Below are 13,996 nucleotides of genomic sequence, written 5' to 3'. Positions count from 1 at the left end.
GAGGACAGCAGATGTCCCTGGGTTAGAGTTACAGGCAGTTGTGAGAGACAATATGATGCTGGGAACTGAATTCTGGCCCAAAGCAAGAACAGTAAGCATTCTTAACCACTGAGCCACCTCTCCAGCCTCCCAAGATGGAGATAGATAAATTGGAGGTGCATACTTTTTTTTTTTCAAGAACAACATCAAAATGTTTAAATAACATTGTAAGAAGTAAACACTCAGTACAAACATACTGATAGCCTTACATCATGGTCATTCAAGAAAATGAATGAAAAAAATCAACATTATTAAGGAAAGCTAAAACAACCTAGGGACATTACATAGAATACTTTACAAGGTTGTGGGCTTTCCTATGCTCTAAACCAGGGTTGAGTGAGGGCAAATAAGATATCCAAGAAAGCTGTCACTTCAGTTACAGAGGAAATCCAATTTTCACTAATTCCCCTAAAGAGTCAAATTGGCCCTAATAATAATCTCCACTGTTAGGATTTCTTTTTTAATGTGGCCTCAAGTGCACACGATATTTAGCTATTTCTTCATCCATCTTCTTTGTAAATGAAAAGCCGGCAAAAGATCTTATTACAGTCACAGCTTTTCATAGTCGTGATTAAACCCCATCCTAATCTGTTTCTTTAATGTTCTTTTTATGTTTAATTTTCCTACTACCTTATCTTCATAACTCAGTGAAATTCTTCCATCATAGCAACAGAAGCTGCCAGTGAGTTATCAGTTAGCATGTTTAGCCCCTTCCCAGGGCCATCCTCCCAATAACTCCATGAAAGAACATATCACCATTACTTGCCAATACATAGAGACCCAATGGCTTGAATAGTTCACAAAGGAGCACACAGCTAGGATGTATTGTCATGGTGCAAACCTAAAATCTAAACTGTTCACCATTCTGTTTCTCAACATACCTTTGAGAAGCTAGAGATTAGATCTAACCCTGCCTAGTGGGTGAGTTGCTTGGTGAATTGGCAAGAATTTGTGTGACTTATTTGTTTTTTTTTTTTTAATAAATCGATAATCACATAAGAGAAATAGCTCATGAATTGGTCATAACAGGGACATCTGACTATTCTGCCATTAATGTTGGTTGTAATGGGAACATCTAAGGCAGGAGAATGATAAGTGAAGTAGCACAATGGTAAGAATAATGAGATATTAAGCCTGGTGGGGTGGCTCACACCCAGTTATACCAGAATTCAGGAACTGGAGAGGCTGAGGCAGACACAGAGGTATACACTGGATGCCATCTGCTATATAGTGAGTTGTAGGCTAAGCTGGGGTCCAGAATGGGGCCCTTTCTCAGAAAAGAATCCAACAGGAATATGTGTGGGGCTGAGTTAGTAGAGCCCTTGTCTGGCAGCACAAAGCCTTGGGTTTGATCTAGTGTTCTGTTAGCTAGGAATGATGGCACAAGCCTGTGACATACCACTAGGGAGGTGTAGGCAAAAGGATCAGAAATTTAAGTTCACCCTTAGCTACAAAGCAACTTTAAGAGCAGCCTGGGATACATGAGACGCTGGCTCAATAAACAAACAGCAAACAGAAAAGAAATAACAATAAAAATACAAGATAAAATCCCACACCATCCCCTTAGTGATGCAGAATAAAGATGGATTATCACCTGTAGATAAATTTCTAAAATATATATATTTTTTACAAATGAATTAATTTAAATTCTCTCTAGAGTTAACTGTTGGCAGGTCTCTGCAGATAGCCACTCCTGATCAAAAGCACAGGACATTAAATATATTTGGCTAAACGGACAACCAATCTTCTCAAAACCAGTCTTTGTTTAATAACATGCCTGACAAGTTTATTTAAGCAATCAACAAACTATGGGGTCAAGGTAAAGCAACTATCGCTTAAGGCCAAACTAAAGTCTGTCTACTTTAGAAGAAAATAGTGGCAAGTGATTTGAATGCCAATTCAACCTGAACAAGAAGGCAATGATAAAAGGTAAACCAGCTACTGGGGCATCTGGAGGCTGAACAGAAAAAGTCCCCAGGACTCAGGATGACAATAATGACTAATTCTTACACAGCCCTTGGCCAAAACTCTCAGCAAGTGTCTGTGGTGATAAAACCCAAGATCATCTTTTATATAGGTACAAACACTTTAAATTGTATATAGTTTACCTTATTTCTTTCAGTTTCAGAAAATAATCATGGTACACCCACATACTCAAAACATAGGAATGAATAGTAGAGAGAGGACTCCATGGCTAAGAGCACTGGCTGCTCTTCCGGAGAACGGGGTTCTATTCCCAGCACCTACATCATGGCTTACAATCTTCTTCAGCTCCACTTTCTGGGAGATCTACTAACCTCCCTCTGGCCTCACTGGACATCAGGGACACATGTGCAAAATGCTTATACACAATAATAATTATATTAATATTTCAGTTTTTAAAAATAATGCTTATCTCTTCCTGGTGTGACCCTAGCTCAAGTGAACTAGGTTTAGGTTTGAGGTGAGAAACAGATCTCATTGTAGAAAACACTGGTCCTGGCGCCGTGTTCTTCTCATAATATTAAGAATGTCATTTACTGGTTGCTTCCAGCAATGGTGCATCTTTCCTAAAAGCTGGTTCAATGCTCTGTTTGCTGATTAGAGCAGATAAGTCAGGATAACTTTTTTTTCTCTAAAAACAATTTAATTCCCTAAGTCTAGACTTATCTCTCTCTCTCTCTCTCTCTCTCTCTCTCTCTCTCTCTCTCTCTCTGTGTGTGTGTGTGTGTGTGTGTGTGTGTTTGTTTAAGTGTACCTAAGGCATTGTACATACAAGGTAATTGCATCTCCACTAAGCAACATCTCAAGCCCAGACTTAACTTTTATTAACAGAGAGAAAACTGCATCAAACTCAGTACAACTGACTTCAAAAGTTTGAAAACTTACAACTATTGAAAAACTTCCACCTCTGTAATTTGTATTGCCTGAGTATTCAAAAATATACCTCATGATTTGCCAAGAGCTCATCTGCTGACCAGGGGTCATCTTTTTGAGCAAGCACTGTGGTTTGCGGCCCTATCACAGTGTGGCAGGCATCTCCTGGACTTGGCATTGAAATACTTGAATTTCAAATCGACTTCCAACCGTGTCAAGATATGTGTACAAGTGTTGACTTAAAATAAACACAATTATACAATAACCTATGGATTAGTAGCAGATGGTCATATTACCACGTCCTTGTGGTTTTTGGATCATATTTCATAGCTACTTCTTAACTATGAAGATTCATCGGTATGTCCAAGTAAAAAGTAAAGACCAGTAAGTGAGAATGACAAAATTTCCCGTGTGATTCAGTACTAGAACTCTCTAATCCTAAACGCTATTGACAAGCACTGCTCAGAACATACAGCTTCCCTAGGGAACACTCAGAATTGTCCAGGTGAATTCCACTGTACCCATGACAGGGGCAGCAGAGGTCCTCATGCTGACCGTCTTTCTGTCTTTACCCTCTGGGCCTCTTGCTCTTGCTACCCTCACCACAGCATCTTTGAGGCTCCTCAAATGTATCAAAAGCATTCCTATTCCAAAGTCTTTATCCTAACTATTTTCTGTACTCATAATGCAATTCACATAGGTGCCCCTGAGTAGCTCTGTCATTTCCTGTTGTAACTGTACCTGAAGAAACTTCATCCGTTAGGCTGTTTCTATGTGTAACCTTAGAGGTCAGTCCTCCAATTCTCCATCTCTCCATCTTCCTCTCCATCTTCCTCTCCATTTCTCTCCACACATGCATATATATACACACACACACACCACACACACACACACACACACACACACACATACAGACACACATTCTATACTCCCTGTTCTGCCTCATTCCCTCCATTTTTTTAATGTTTATTTATTCTGTCTAATTAAAATAAGACTTCTTACAAGCGCAGAAATTTTGTGTTTTATTCAGCATTGTGTCCCAGGGCCTTGTTGCCCCTAGAATAATGATATTTATTGGATAAGAAGATGAGGACAAGAATGCTAAATGTTTTGCAAGATGTCAATGGTACCTGCCATTGATAGCCTGCTGGCATCTGTGCAAAGTGATACACTGGTTCAAACACAGGTCCATTCTTATCTTACTCGAAATGCAAAAACAGAGCTATGAAGCTCAGCTTTTCTAGAGATTTCTTACTTACAAAGACTATTTTTAAGAAGTCTATATTTGTTCTTAAGACCTTCCTTCTAATGTCTGCCTTTTCTACTTTTATTTTTCATGCTTAAACTCAGGCCCCTGGGTATACGAGATAAATAGCTGACTACTCAGATATAGCTTAACCCCTCCCCATTCTTCTAATTTCACCTGACATACACATCTCAGTTTTCTTCACTGGTTTTGAAGGGCATAAATGGAGTAAAAGAATTATATATTTTACTTAGTTAATTAGCAAGATTATTACCAATATTTAGCAATTATAGAAAAAAATTTAAGTGCTAAATTCTTCACAAATATCTCAGACTGAATATTTTATGGTTCACGTAGTAAAATGTCAATAATGACATTTTAGTATTGATGTGTCATATAAAATCAAGTAGGAATATTACATTTTCCATATATTATTTATATTAATAAAATATCGATACTCAAATTATTAGTTTACATTTTCTCAATGTATGAATAGATGCATATGCAGTCCTAAGTTTTAATAAGCTCAATATATAATTGAACTTGTCACTTTTACAATTTGAGTCCACCTGCCCGTGGATGGCTATCTATAATCCTACCTAGTGTTACAAGGTATGGTAACTTTCTTTGTCTGTTCCCACCGACCCAAGTAAAGGGATAGAAATGGCTCATTCCCCAAAGTCAAACTTTATAAGACATAATTAGTAATAATATGCTTTTATTGTGAAATTTATAGATGCAAATAAGTACTGTATTGGGGATCATAAAGAATTCTAAAATGGTATAATCTCATTTATTTCATAATATGTCAACATTTTATCGAAGGCTGTTACTTGCAGTTGAGTCTGTGTTCATGCTGTTGATCCTCCTGCCCGGAACCACCAAGTGCTGGAATTGTAGCATGTGCTACCATGCCACAGGCAAAACTTTTAAAATAAAAACAAATTAAAAACTGATTTGAAAAACAGATGCCTACGTACCCACACTGGTTCTATACTCGTCATGAACTGGTATGAAAAAGCCTGGGGTTGTTCTGGAAGTTATAGAAACTGTGAATTGTCTGGCATGTCTGGAATTAGCTTCTAACTCCCTGTTGCCTTTTCAGAGCCTGTATCACTAAAGGTGGGGGGGGATTCAGTTTTTCTCTGTGGTATTTAGATTCATATTAAATGTTAACATTAACATGCTTTACGAAGTTCCTTGCCCCTTGCTTGTTCTCCTCATATTTGATATTTATGTTTGCTAAAACCGATCTGATCTTCTCTTTTATTAATAGGATAGGCTTAATGTGGACACCACTGTATTGCACCAGTAATAACAATTTCACTTAAATATGGCTTTAGTGCACTCCTCTGCAAATAATCCTTCAATTCCTAAGAGTCTTTTATTTTCCCAGTAGCCCAGTTGGAGAGTTTTTAATATTAAATTGAATCATAACAACACATGCTGATTAGAGCCTAACTTAATACACAAAGCTTAATGTTAATTTTACAACTTCAAATCAAGGATCCTACTAGTCCAGGATGGCTATTTATCTCAAGTGTGATTTTATTTGAAACTTGTAAAGCCTACAGCTAGATGTATTTCACATCATAAAAAGCTAACAGCATAAAGGAATTCAGAAAGAATTAGAACTATGGAAACATTGCTGAAACTTAAGTTTTGATGAACATAACCAAAAAGGCCCAAGTGTATGTACATATCATTGGTGTGGTGTGTCTGTGTGTACATTAGGTATGTCTGATTAAAATAATGAAAGGGAAATGCTTAAATCATAATTCCTTTAAAATATGATTATTTATTGGGATCAATATTAAGACATGAAAGAAAATAAGTTGTTTGAACTAACAAAAAATCGCATACACATTACATGTTTCACAGTGTAAACTTTTCTCGAAATGAATTTTGCATAAATACCTTGACAGAGGGAATACATGCTTAGTTTTCAGATAAATTGTGTTCCATCATACAGCCCTAACTAGAGAAGACGGCTCAACCTCCAGAGGAGCCAGTGAAAACAGAACCAGAAGACAAACACCAAAGGTGTCAAATGGGAATAAACCCAGTATTATGAAATTTGTCTTTCACCCGAGACTAGCAAAGATGTAACATGTAACAACATATCAGTACTGCGGCTTACAACAGGAGGAAATTAGCTGGCATCGAGTGTCAGCACTTCACTGGTTTCAAAGCTCAACATACCATGAAACTGAAGAGTGGAGGAGAGAGGTGAGTGACATCTTACAGGAACACAGATAACACACGGACCAAAAAACCATCTGAGCAAGAGAGTAAGATAGTGCTGTTTTTATTTCTACTTCTGTTCTTAAGATCTCACCAGATGTTTATGCCTACACACACACACACACACACACACACACACACACACACACTTTAACATTTCTTGATAAACATGATACATGTTAGCTCACTGGGTAGGGTGGGTTGGGGGCTGAGGTGAAACTTCTGTCTTTGATGGAATGATGGAACTGAGGAAAATTTTCTTTTAAACAAAATACTAAAAGAGGACTTGGAAGGGTTACAGAGTAATGACGGAAAATACCATGATCGTTGAGGTGGCTAAAATTCTTATTTTTAGGATCTGTAATTTTTATGTGAGGCAGAAAACTGAACCACATAATACATTTTTATAATGTAAATATTCATCAAGACCATTTACAAAATTACTACTTTCAGCATATTTTCAAAAGGAAATTCCTTAATAAATTATGTTTATGCAGTCCAAACACAGCATTAAGATGTATTATTAGTCACTTAATGGAAGCTAATGGTGAGCTTATAAATGAAGTGCTGGCTTACTTTGGTATTTTCTAAGAGCAACCAAAAATAGAATTCTTTCCCAGAATTCTACATATTTATAAAGTGCAAAATAAGCGATTCTAGCAATTCTCAAATGTATTTCTTCTAGATGCCTTTAATCCTAAATATACTTGTAGAAACAAATTGCTTTTTATTCTTTGCTAAGTCAGGTATGTCTAATTTATCCAACTTTCATATTAAAAACAACACTCATTGAAGTTTGATGCATTATAAAATGATGAAAGAAACAAAAACAAATAGATAAACAATGTGGAGTATTTTTTAATAATTCCAGAAAATCGGTATTTTCCATGAAAATAGCTGAAGTATATAAAACAAGTCAAGAAAAAAAATCCAGAAAACAAATAGTGTTAATTATATGAATTATGTAAATATTCATTCTTTAATGATGGGTAACTGTGGAATTAAAAATAGAAAAGGGTTATAGATAATTTTACAAAGGAAAAATTTTACATATAGGTTAACTATTTTTAATAGACACAGTTTCTGTGTACTTGTCCCTCAGGAAGTCTAACCACCAATTATTTTCCCAGGCAAGCAACATCTCTCTAAACTGTTGCATCAAATGACATGATCCTTCCTTCCTTAAACTGCTCTATGCATATTATATAGTCTAAACTAGAATTCAAATAATACTTTCCTATGATAAAAGCAAAATGGAAAAGTCACAAGTCTATGTAAAAGCTGTAAATAACGTCAAATAATTCGGGAGTCGTACCAGTATTTTTCAACAGACCACGGATGGAAGTATGTTTATGCATCAAAATATTTCATTATAGTAAGATCAAATAAGGCACTCCTATTTTATAAACATAAAAGCTGAAGTAAAAATGCCTAAAGCCTCCAATGAAGCTTGCGGGGAAAGTTTATGTATGAGGTAACTCAATCTAGGTAGAAGCTTATTTTATTTTTAAATTCAGATGATAAAAAGTTATTTAAAAAATAATCATGAGCTGCTTCCTGGGCCAATGTTTCCATCTGCTTCCTGTTCAGAAGACGAGAGTGAGGGAAGAAAGAACGAACACTTTATTTCACATTAAGACAGACACCAAGTTTTCATTTTTACCCAAATGAGACAGTATTAATAACACATCCCTATTTAAGTTTAGGGCTATAATCACACATCAATATAAATTTAATCTTACATAAAAACTTAGAAGTACTAGGTTTGATCAGTGGGAAGTAAAATTATAGCTAGATTGATGCTCTGTGCAACATTTTATTTTAATTTTCTCCTTAAGAGTTTACATTATTATATTAAAGTATATGAAATCTGCAGTCGGCAGAGCAAGCTTCAATCATTTTAGTTAATTGGCAACTTTGGTGGAACGTAAAGCATCTCTCTTTCCCAGTAGTTTTGTTTTAAACAAATCATGCTCGCATATAAAAATAGCAAATTGCATTAAATTTTATATAAGCTATTTTATGGCTTCTCATATGGAAACAGCTATAAGCAGCTTTAATGACCTACACTAGAGCAAACAGCTTTGAATCAGCTATCTGGCAAGGCAACATTCAAAGAGATAGGAGATGCAGGAGGTGTTGGCTTAATGCTTAGAATATATCATCCAAATCTGAATCTGTAGGCTTACTCTTACACACACACACACACACACACACACATACACACACACAGCAAAGGCTGTCTGAAGGATGGAGTGGTAAGATCTGATTTTTTTTTCTCTCTAGGTCAAAAAGTAAGGAATTGGGACATTTCTGCACTTCTATTTAATGTTTGCATAAAGTCTTAATTCTAAATCTCTGGTTATCCATCAGCTATTCACATTCAACAAGCTGAAGAAGTGACAGCACTGACCAGACTCTCTTAGACATGACTGCTAAATGTTGTTATTTTTATTCAATAAATGACTATTCTCAGGTATTATCAATTTTAAACTCTAAAGTCTAAAGATGCTTTTTGTCTATTGTGTTATAGAGTTATCTTTAAATATCTTTTAAAGAATAGATCAATGTGCTGGCCTCATTTTTAACACCTAATTGTCTTAGTTTTGACACCGAGCTGCTACCTGACTGCAGATGGACCACAAATCCTTGTTCTCAAAGAAGAGAGAGCTTTCAAAAGTCAATCACGCTTTTCCTTCCTTTGTGGAACAAGTTCCAGAGGAGGAGGAGTGGTCCTGCAAGGAGGTAAATTTTGTCTCCTTGGATGTATACATCTTATGTTCACAGCAAAATAGCAGATCAAAAGACAAGCCAGCATGACAGGCCAGTTTCAGGAAGTGAGCAGTCCCTCCCACTCTGGGGACCAAGGCTGCAGCAACTGAAACTGTTTTGTTTTTCCTTAAATGGTGCTGACTGTGTCACAAAGGTTAAAAGAAAAATGCCTCGGAGAAAGACATGAATCACAATAATGAATACCTTCAGAAAGTATCCTGCTATCTAAATTCATATATTTTCCTATAATTTAATACCTCCAGTCCAGGATTCAAAGGACTTGAATGGTTTCATTTTGTAACACTACCCTAGCCACATAGAATAGTAGCCAAACCTTCTAAAACTCACAGTTATAATTAACTATTTTTTATTTGTTTGTTCATTTGTTTGTTTTTATTCTATGGGGGAAATGTTAATTAAGCTGTTAAGTACAATTGATAAAATATTTCCCTTTTCTTCAGCGATGAACAATTATCTACTGTAGCATAATACCAATAAGGGACAATTTATAAGCATGGGTGATGTTTCCTTTAGCATTTTCTTTCTTAAGTACCTAGTGACTCAGAGGGACAAATCTAAATCTGTAACTTACTTGAGGCTTGTTTGGTACTGCAACAAAAATCATATAATACTCAAAGTCCCCAAAAGCAGGGACTTTTGAAACAGGATTTAAGGAGTTAAATATTGCCTGTGGAAAAATACGAAAAAAGAACACAAGGAGGGGAAACGGGTTTTGAGGCTCAGCAATTAGACACAGAAAAGCATTTGTTCATTAATCACATTATAAATATTCTTACAATAAAATAAACTATCTTAATAGCTCCAGAGTCTTAATTCTGAAACTTTAATTATGCACTGACTGTTTTATGCATATTTCCATAAACGAGTTTGAAAAGCAATGGCTAGAGTCCAAAACATCATTACTTAATGACATTCTTCTCTTATTCTTAATTTTGGCTGTTGTTTCAAATTCTACCTTCCACAGAGTAGGCATCTAATAAGTATTTTTAAATGGCTATAACCAATCAAAGGCTTCGATCTAGGACTAAGTTTGGTCATAGGTGCTGACGTAAAATACAGGTTCAGACTATTTTATTTTCTCAGAGTCACGTCTCTGTAGTGTCATCGAGACCTATGCTTCGCACATGCAACTTACCACATCTGTGGCATATTCCATAACTCACCACCCAGCATTTTATGCATACTCCACTTCTCCATTCCCCTTTGACACTTCTGAGGTATTGGTGGAATTGCCCAACTCACACTATACACAGCAAACCTTCAGCTTAAATAAGGATACATTTGCTGTTAACAACTTAGTCTGAAATGTTAACAACTCTCGGGCTGTTAACATAACAACTGGCCATTAATGTGGTAATGACCAATTTCAGAGGAAACTGTTACTCGAGAAATGAACATATTAGTGATCAGACCATATGAAAACTTAAGATATATTTATAAATAAGTTAACTAAAATTAAAACCAGAAGAAATGAAAAGTTTTATCTTAAAAAGTATCCTGCATTTTGTTAGTTTAAGGGACATTGAGGACTTCAGGCACGGAAACTATTTTGATAAATTCCCTTGGATAAAACATTTACTTGAGATGGTCAGACGCTAGGTTAACATCCTTTCCTATTTACTATCACAAGGAAGAATAAAGTAAAACAAACCCAAGGTTACTTTCCCTGCTGTCCTACACATTGAAAATGCAAAACTATTTTACCCACAAAACAGGTAAACTCAACATTTCTGATTCAGAAATATCTGAAGCATTCAAGTCACCATCTTTGCATTTTCCTTAATGTTTCTTTATTTATTTTACTTATTAAAATACCTACTCCAACCCAAACCGTATTAATGCCTTGTGTGCAATCGCAAACCTAAATCCACTTGAAATACTAAAATTGTGCATAATGTAAGTCAAAAGGAGTCAAAAAGCTGTGGGTATTGCCTAGCACAGACAAAGCGAACCTGGAAAGCAACACACGTCGGTTCATGAAAAGCAAACACAAACGCTTTATCTGGAAATGAGACGCTCCTTCACGATGAGCGCAGGAGACATTTTTATTTCAAAGAATAAAAGTTCAAAGACTGCAGAGTTCTGAAAGAATCCGTGTTGTAAGTTAACTCTGATTAGTTTGCCACAGTAATGAGGGAAGCTCTGGTTCCTGAGAGTCACTTTCTATTGTTGGCACCTTGCGTGCCTCTGAGCTCTGGGAAGTGGTAACAAGTGCTTATAGTTAGCCAGGAGGCTGTAGGCACAAGTCAGAGCAACACTCCCAGGGGAGAGGAGAATGTGATAAACCACACTGGATTTGCCCTTATGCAACCACCATTAATCAAAAGATATATATGTATTAGGATAAAAATCTGACTTTAAGTAGCTGAATTGTAGACTAAGAAAAGAGGGATCAAATTTCCCAAGAACCACCTCCCAGAATGGCCAAGATGGTTGGTTAGGGAGTTACTGCCAATTGATAAATTTTGTGTCATAAGGAAAACGATTCAAAATAAATAGCTTAATGTCAAGCTGGAAAAAAATGATTAATTGTATCAAATATGAAAGCCCAAATGATGCCATATATCATTTCTCTAATTTGATAGATCCCATTTTATTAAGATAAGTAATTTGCAGCTAAGTCAAGTCACAAAGTCCCCTGAAAAGAAAATACTTTCTCTTCAGGAGAATTTCTGTGTTGACAAAAAGCAGCGAGACTTTGGACTAACATCAGGCCAGCATAACCATGGATACCCACACTGTCTTGAAACCATTCCGGTGTTTGTACTTTGGAGGGTGGCAATGGTTCCCATCAACTTGGAGGTCATTACTTTTCATTCTCCCTAAAATCACGAGTAAGTCTGAGGCTGCTCAAGATTGAAACCGATAACTTGAATATCACTAGGTAGGGAGACAGTCACTCTGTGTGAGGGGTCCAAAACACTGCAGTAAATATACTAATAAACACAAATTAAGAATTTAAAACTGACTTTCTTTAACGTATGTGAGACAGGAGAGTTAGCTGAATAACCAGACCATTCAGTTCAATTAAAGTTGAACTTATTTAGAAGTACAGAGCTAAAAATGTTTAGGTGAGCAACAGACTCATTTCTCTGCTGGACTCAACCAATTTCACCTCTTGGGCTCTAAAGAAAGTAACAACCTGGATGTTTTCATCAGAACATCACTGGCACTAGCTGCCATTTTCAATGTAAGTCATGAACGACTGATTCTTCAGTCAGCATACTTGGCTAAGCCACATTAAAACACTTTAGATGTTTTGGCTGGCTATCCCTTAAGCAAAAGTTTGCTTGATAAAGGCCAGCATTGTGAAGGCTGGCAGGGTGACATCGTTCAAGAACACCAGTCCCAGTCGGTAGTTACGGGAATCAAACCAACAAGGCAGAAAACACACTTACAAATGTACTGTAAAAGGCATCCAGCCAACACTGGCGGGCAAAGAACAATTCCTACCTCAGGTAGTCTCTGCGACAAAGGATGAGGTTAGCTTTCGTGTACAGGGTGGAGCCCACCTCTCCCAAGCGGCAGTCGCAGCAGGCACACTTCAGACAGTCCTCATGCCAGTATTTGTCCAGTGCCTTCAGGAGATACCGGTCCTTGATTTTGCGGTTGCAGCCAGCACAACCTTTCGGCTTGGTGTCTGGCTGAACTGAGAGCATTTGTATGCCTGAGGAAAGAAACGAGAGCTGAGATGTTGAAAACGGAAGGACGGATGAACATGTGAAATAGTAAAACACTGCCTCTGCACTCTTTTTTCCTCTCTCCTTCCTTCCTTCCTTCCTTCCTTCCTTCCTTCCTTCCTTCCTTCCTTCCTTCCTTCCCTCCCTCCCTCCCTCCTTCCTTCCTCCCTCCCTCCTTTTTGAGGGATGTACCATAATCATGCTACATTTTGTAGTTTATAAAAGCCATATGAAAACTATGATGAGCTCATTCACACAAAGCACAGCAGTGGTAAACCCATGTTGTACATTGAACTTTGACACTACACACGGGAGGTCGGAAAGCCTCCAATCATTTCCATGGTGTCCCATTTTTCCTCACAGAATGGTTCCCCTGGGAAGAGCATCTGAACAAGTGGATGGCACCCACCCTGAGAAGCAAGAGACTGAAGCTAATTCATAGTTGGCTGATGGAGATCAAAACTGAGCTTTGTCTAACTGGATAAACAATTCACTTATCATGAACTTGAAGGAAGCCGTGTGCATGTGTAGGGGAAATTCGGACCCTTACTTGGAGGAACAGAAGTTTATAGATAAGTGCACAGTGCACCTAGCCCAAAGACCATAAATCCTATAGTGATTACTTACAGCCAAATACTTGCTTCAGTGTCCTTGATATTTCAAAGTATTCATTTTGTTAAAATAACAAAGTTTGTCTATTTTCATACACATTAATCCCTGCTTATATTGAAGACCCATCACTTGATTATATAATATATGCTCTAATATAAAACAAGTATGAGATCACATGATTTATAGCCACACGCATACACTTGTTTTCTAAGGGAAGGAAGAAACAATAGAAGACAAAGCCCAAGAAGGTACAAAACTAGGCACTCATCCATAAACAGATATGTACAGAAGGTATACATGCACCATACTAAATAAAGGAAAATCTCTGTATTTCAATGCTGAACTTTCTTCATAAGCAAGGAATCTGGCTGGCTTCTACAACTTGACTGAAATATTTTCAATTAACTGAATACTCTTTTTATTTTTATTTTATTTTTTTAGTTTTTCCCCAGGTGTCAAAACACTCAAATACTCAGCCTTAATATATATATATATATATATATATATATATATATATATACATATA

At 36.7% G+C, this 13,996-nt stretch overlaps 1 protein-coding gene across 4 annotated transcripts in view; it reads right to left on the bottom strand.

The window, feature by feature from the left end:
* Lmo3 (LIM domain only 3) overlaps positions 1-13,996 on the bottom strand; it is a 58,844-nt gene that overhangs the window by 39,861 nt on the left and 4,987 nt on the right. For all 4 annotated transcript variants that reach the window (XM_028780963.1, XM_028780962.1, XM_028780961.1 and 1 more), the window contains one exon: positions 12,632-12,845. In XM_028780963.1, coding sequence (XP_028636796.1) covers positions 12,632-12,837 — 206 coding nt within the window. In that variant the 5' untranslated portion in view covers positions 12,838-12,845. The remainder of the gene's footprint in view (positions 1-12,631; positions 12,846-13,996) is intronic.

This window comes from Grammomys surdaster, unplaced genomic scaffold, assembly GCF_004785775.1.
Source record: "Grammomys surdaster isolate TR1022 unplaced genomic scaffold, NIH_TR_1.0 373, whole genome shotgun sequence".
NCBI lineage: Eukaryota > Metazoa > Chordata > Mammalia > Rodentia > Muridae > Grammomys > Grammomys surdaster.
The sequence above is the reverse complement of the archived record's forward strand: the minus strand, read 5'-3'. Positions and strand labels throughout refer to the sequence as shown.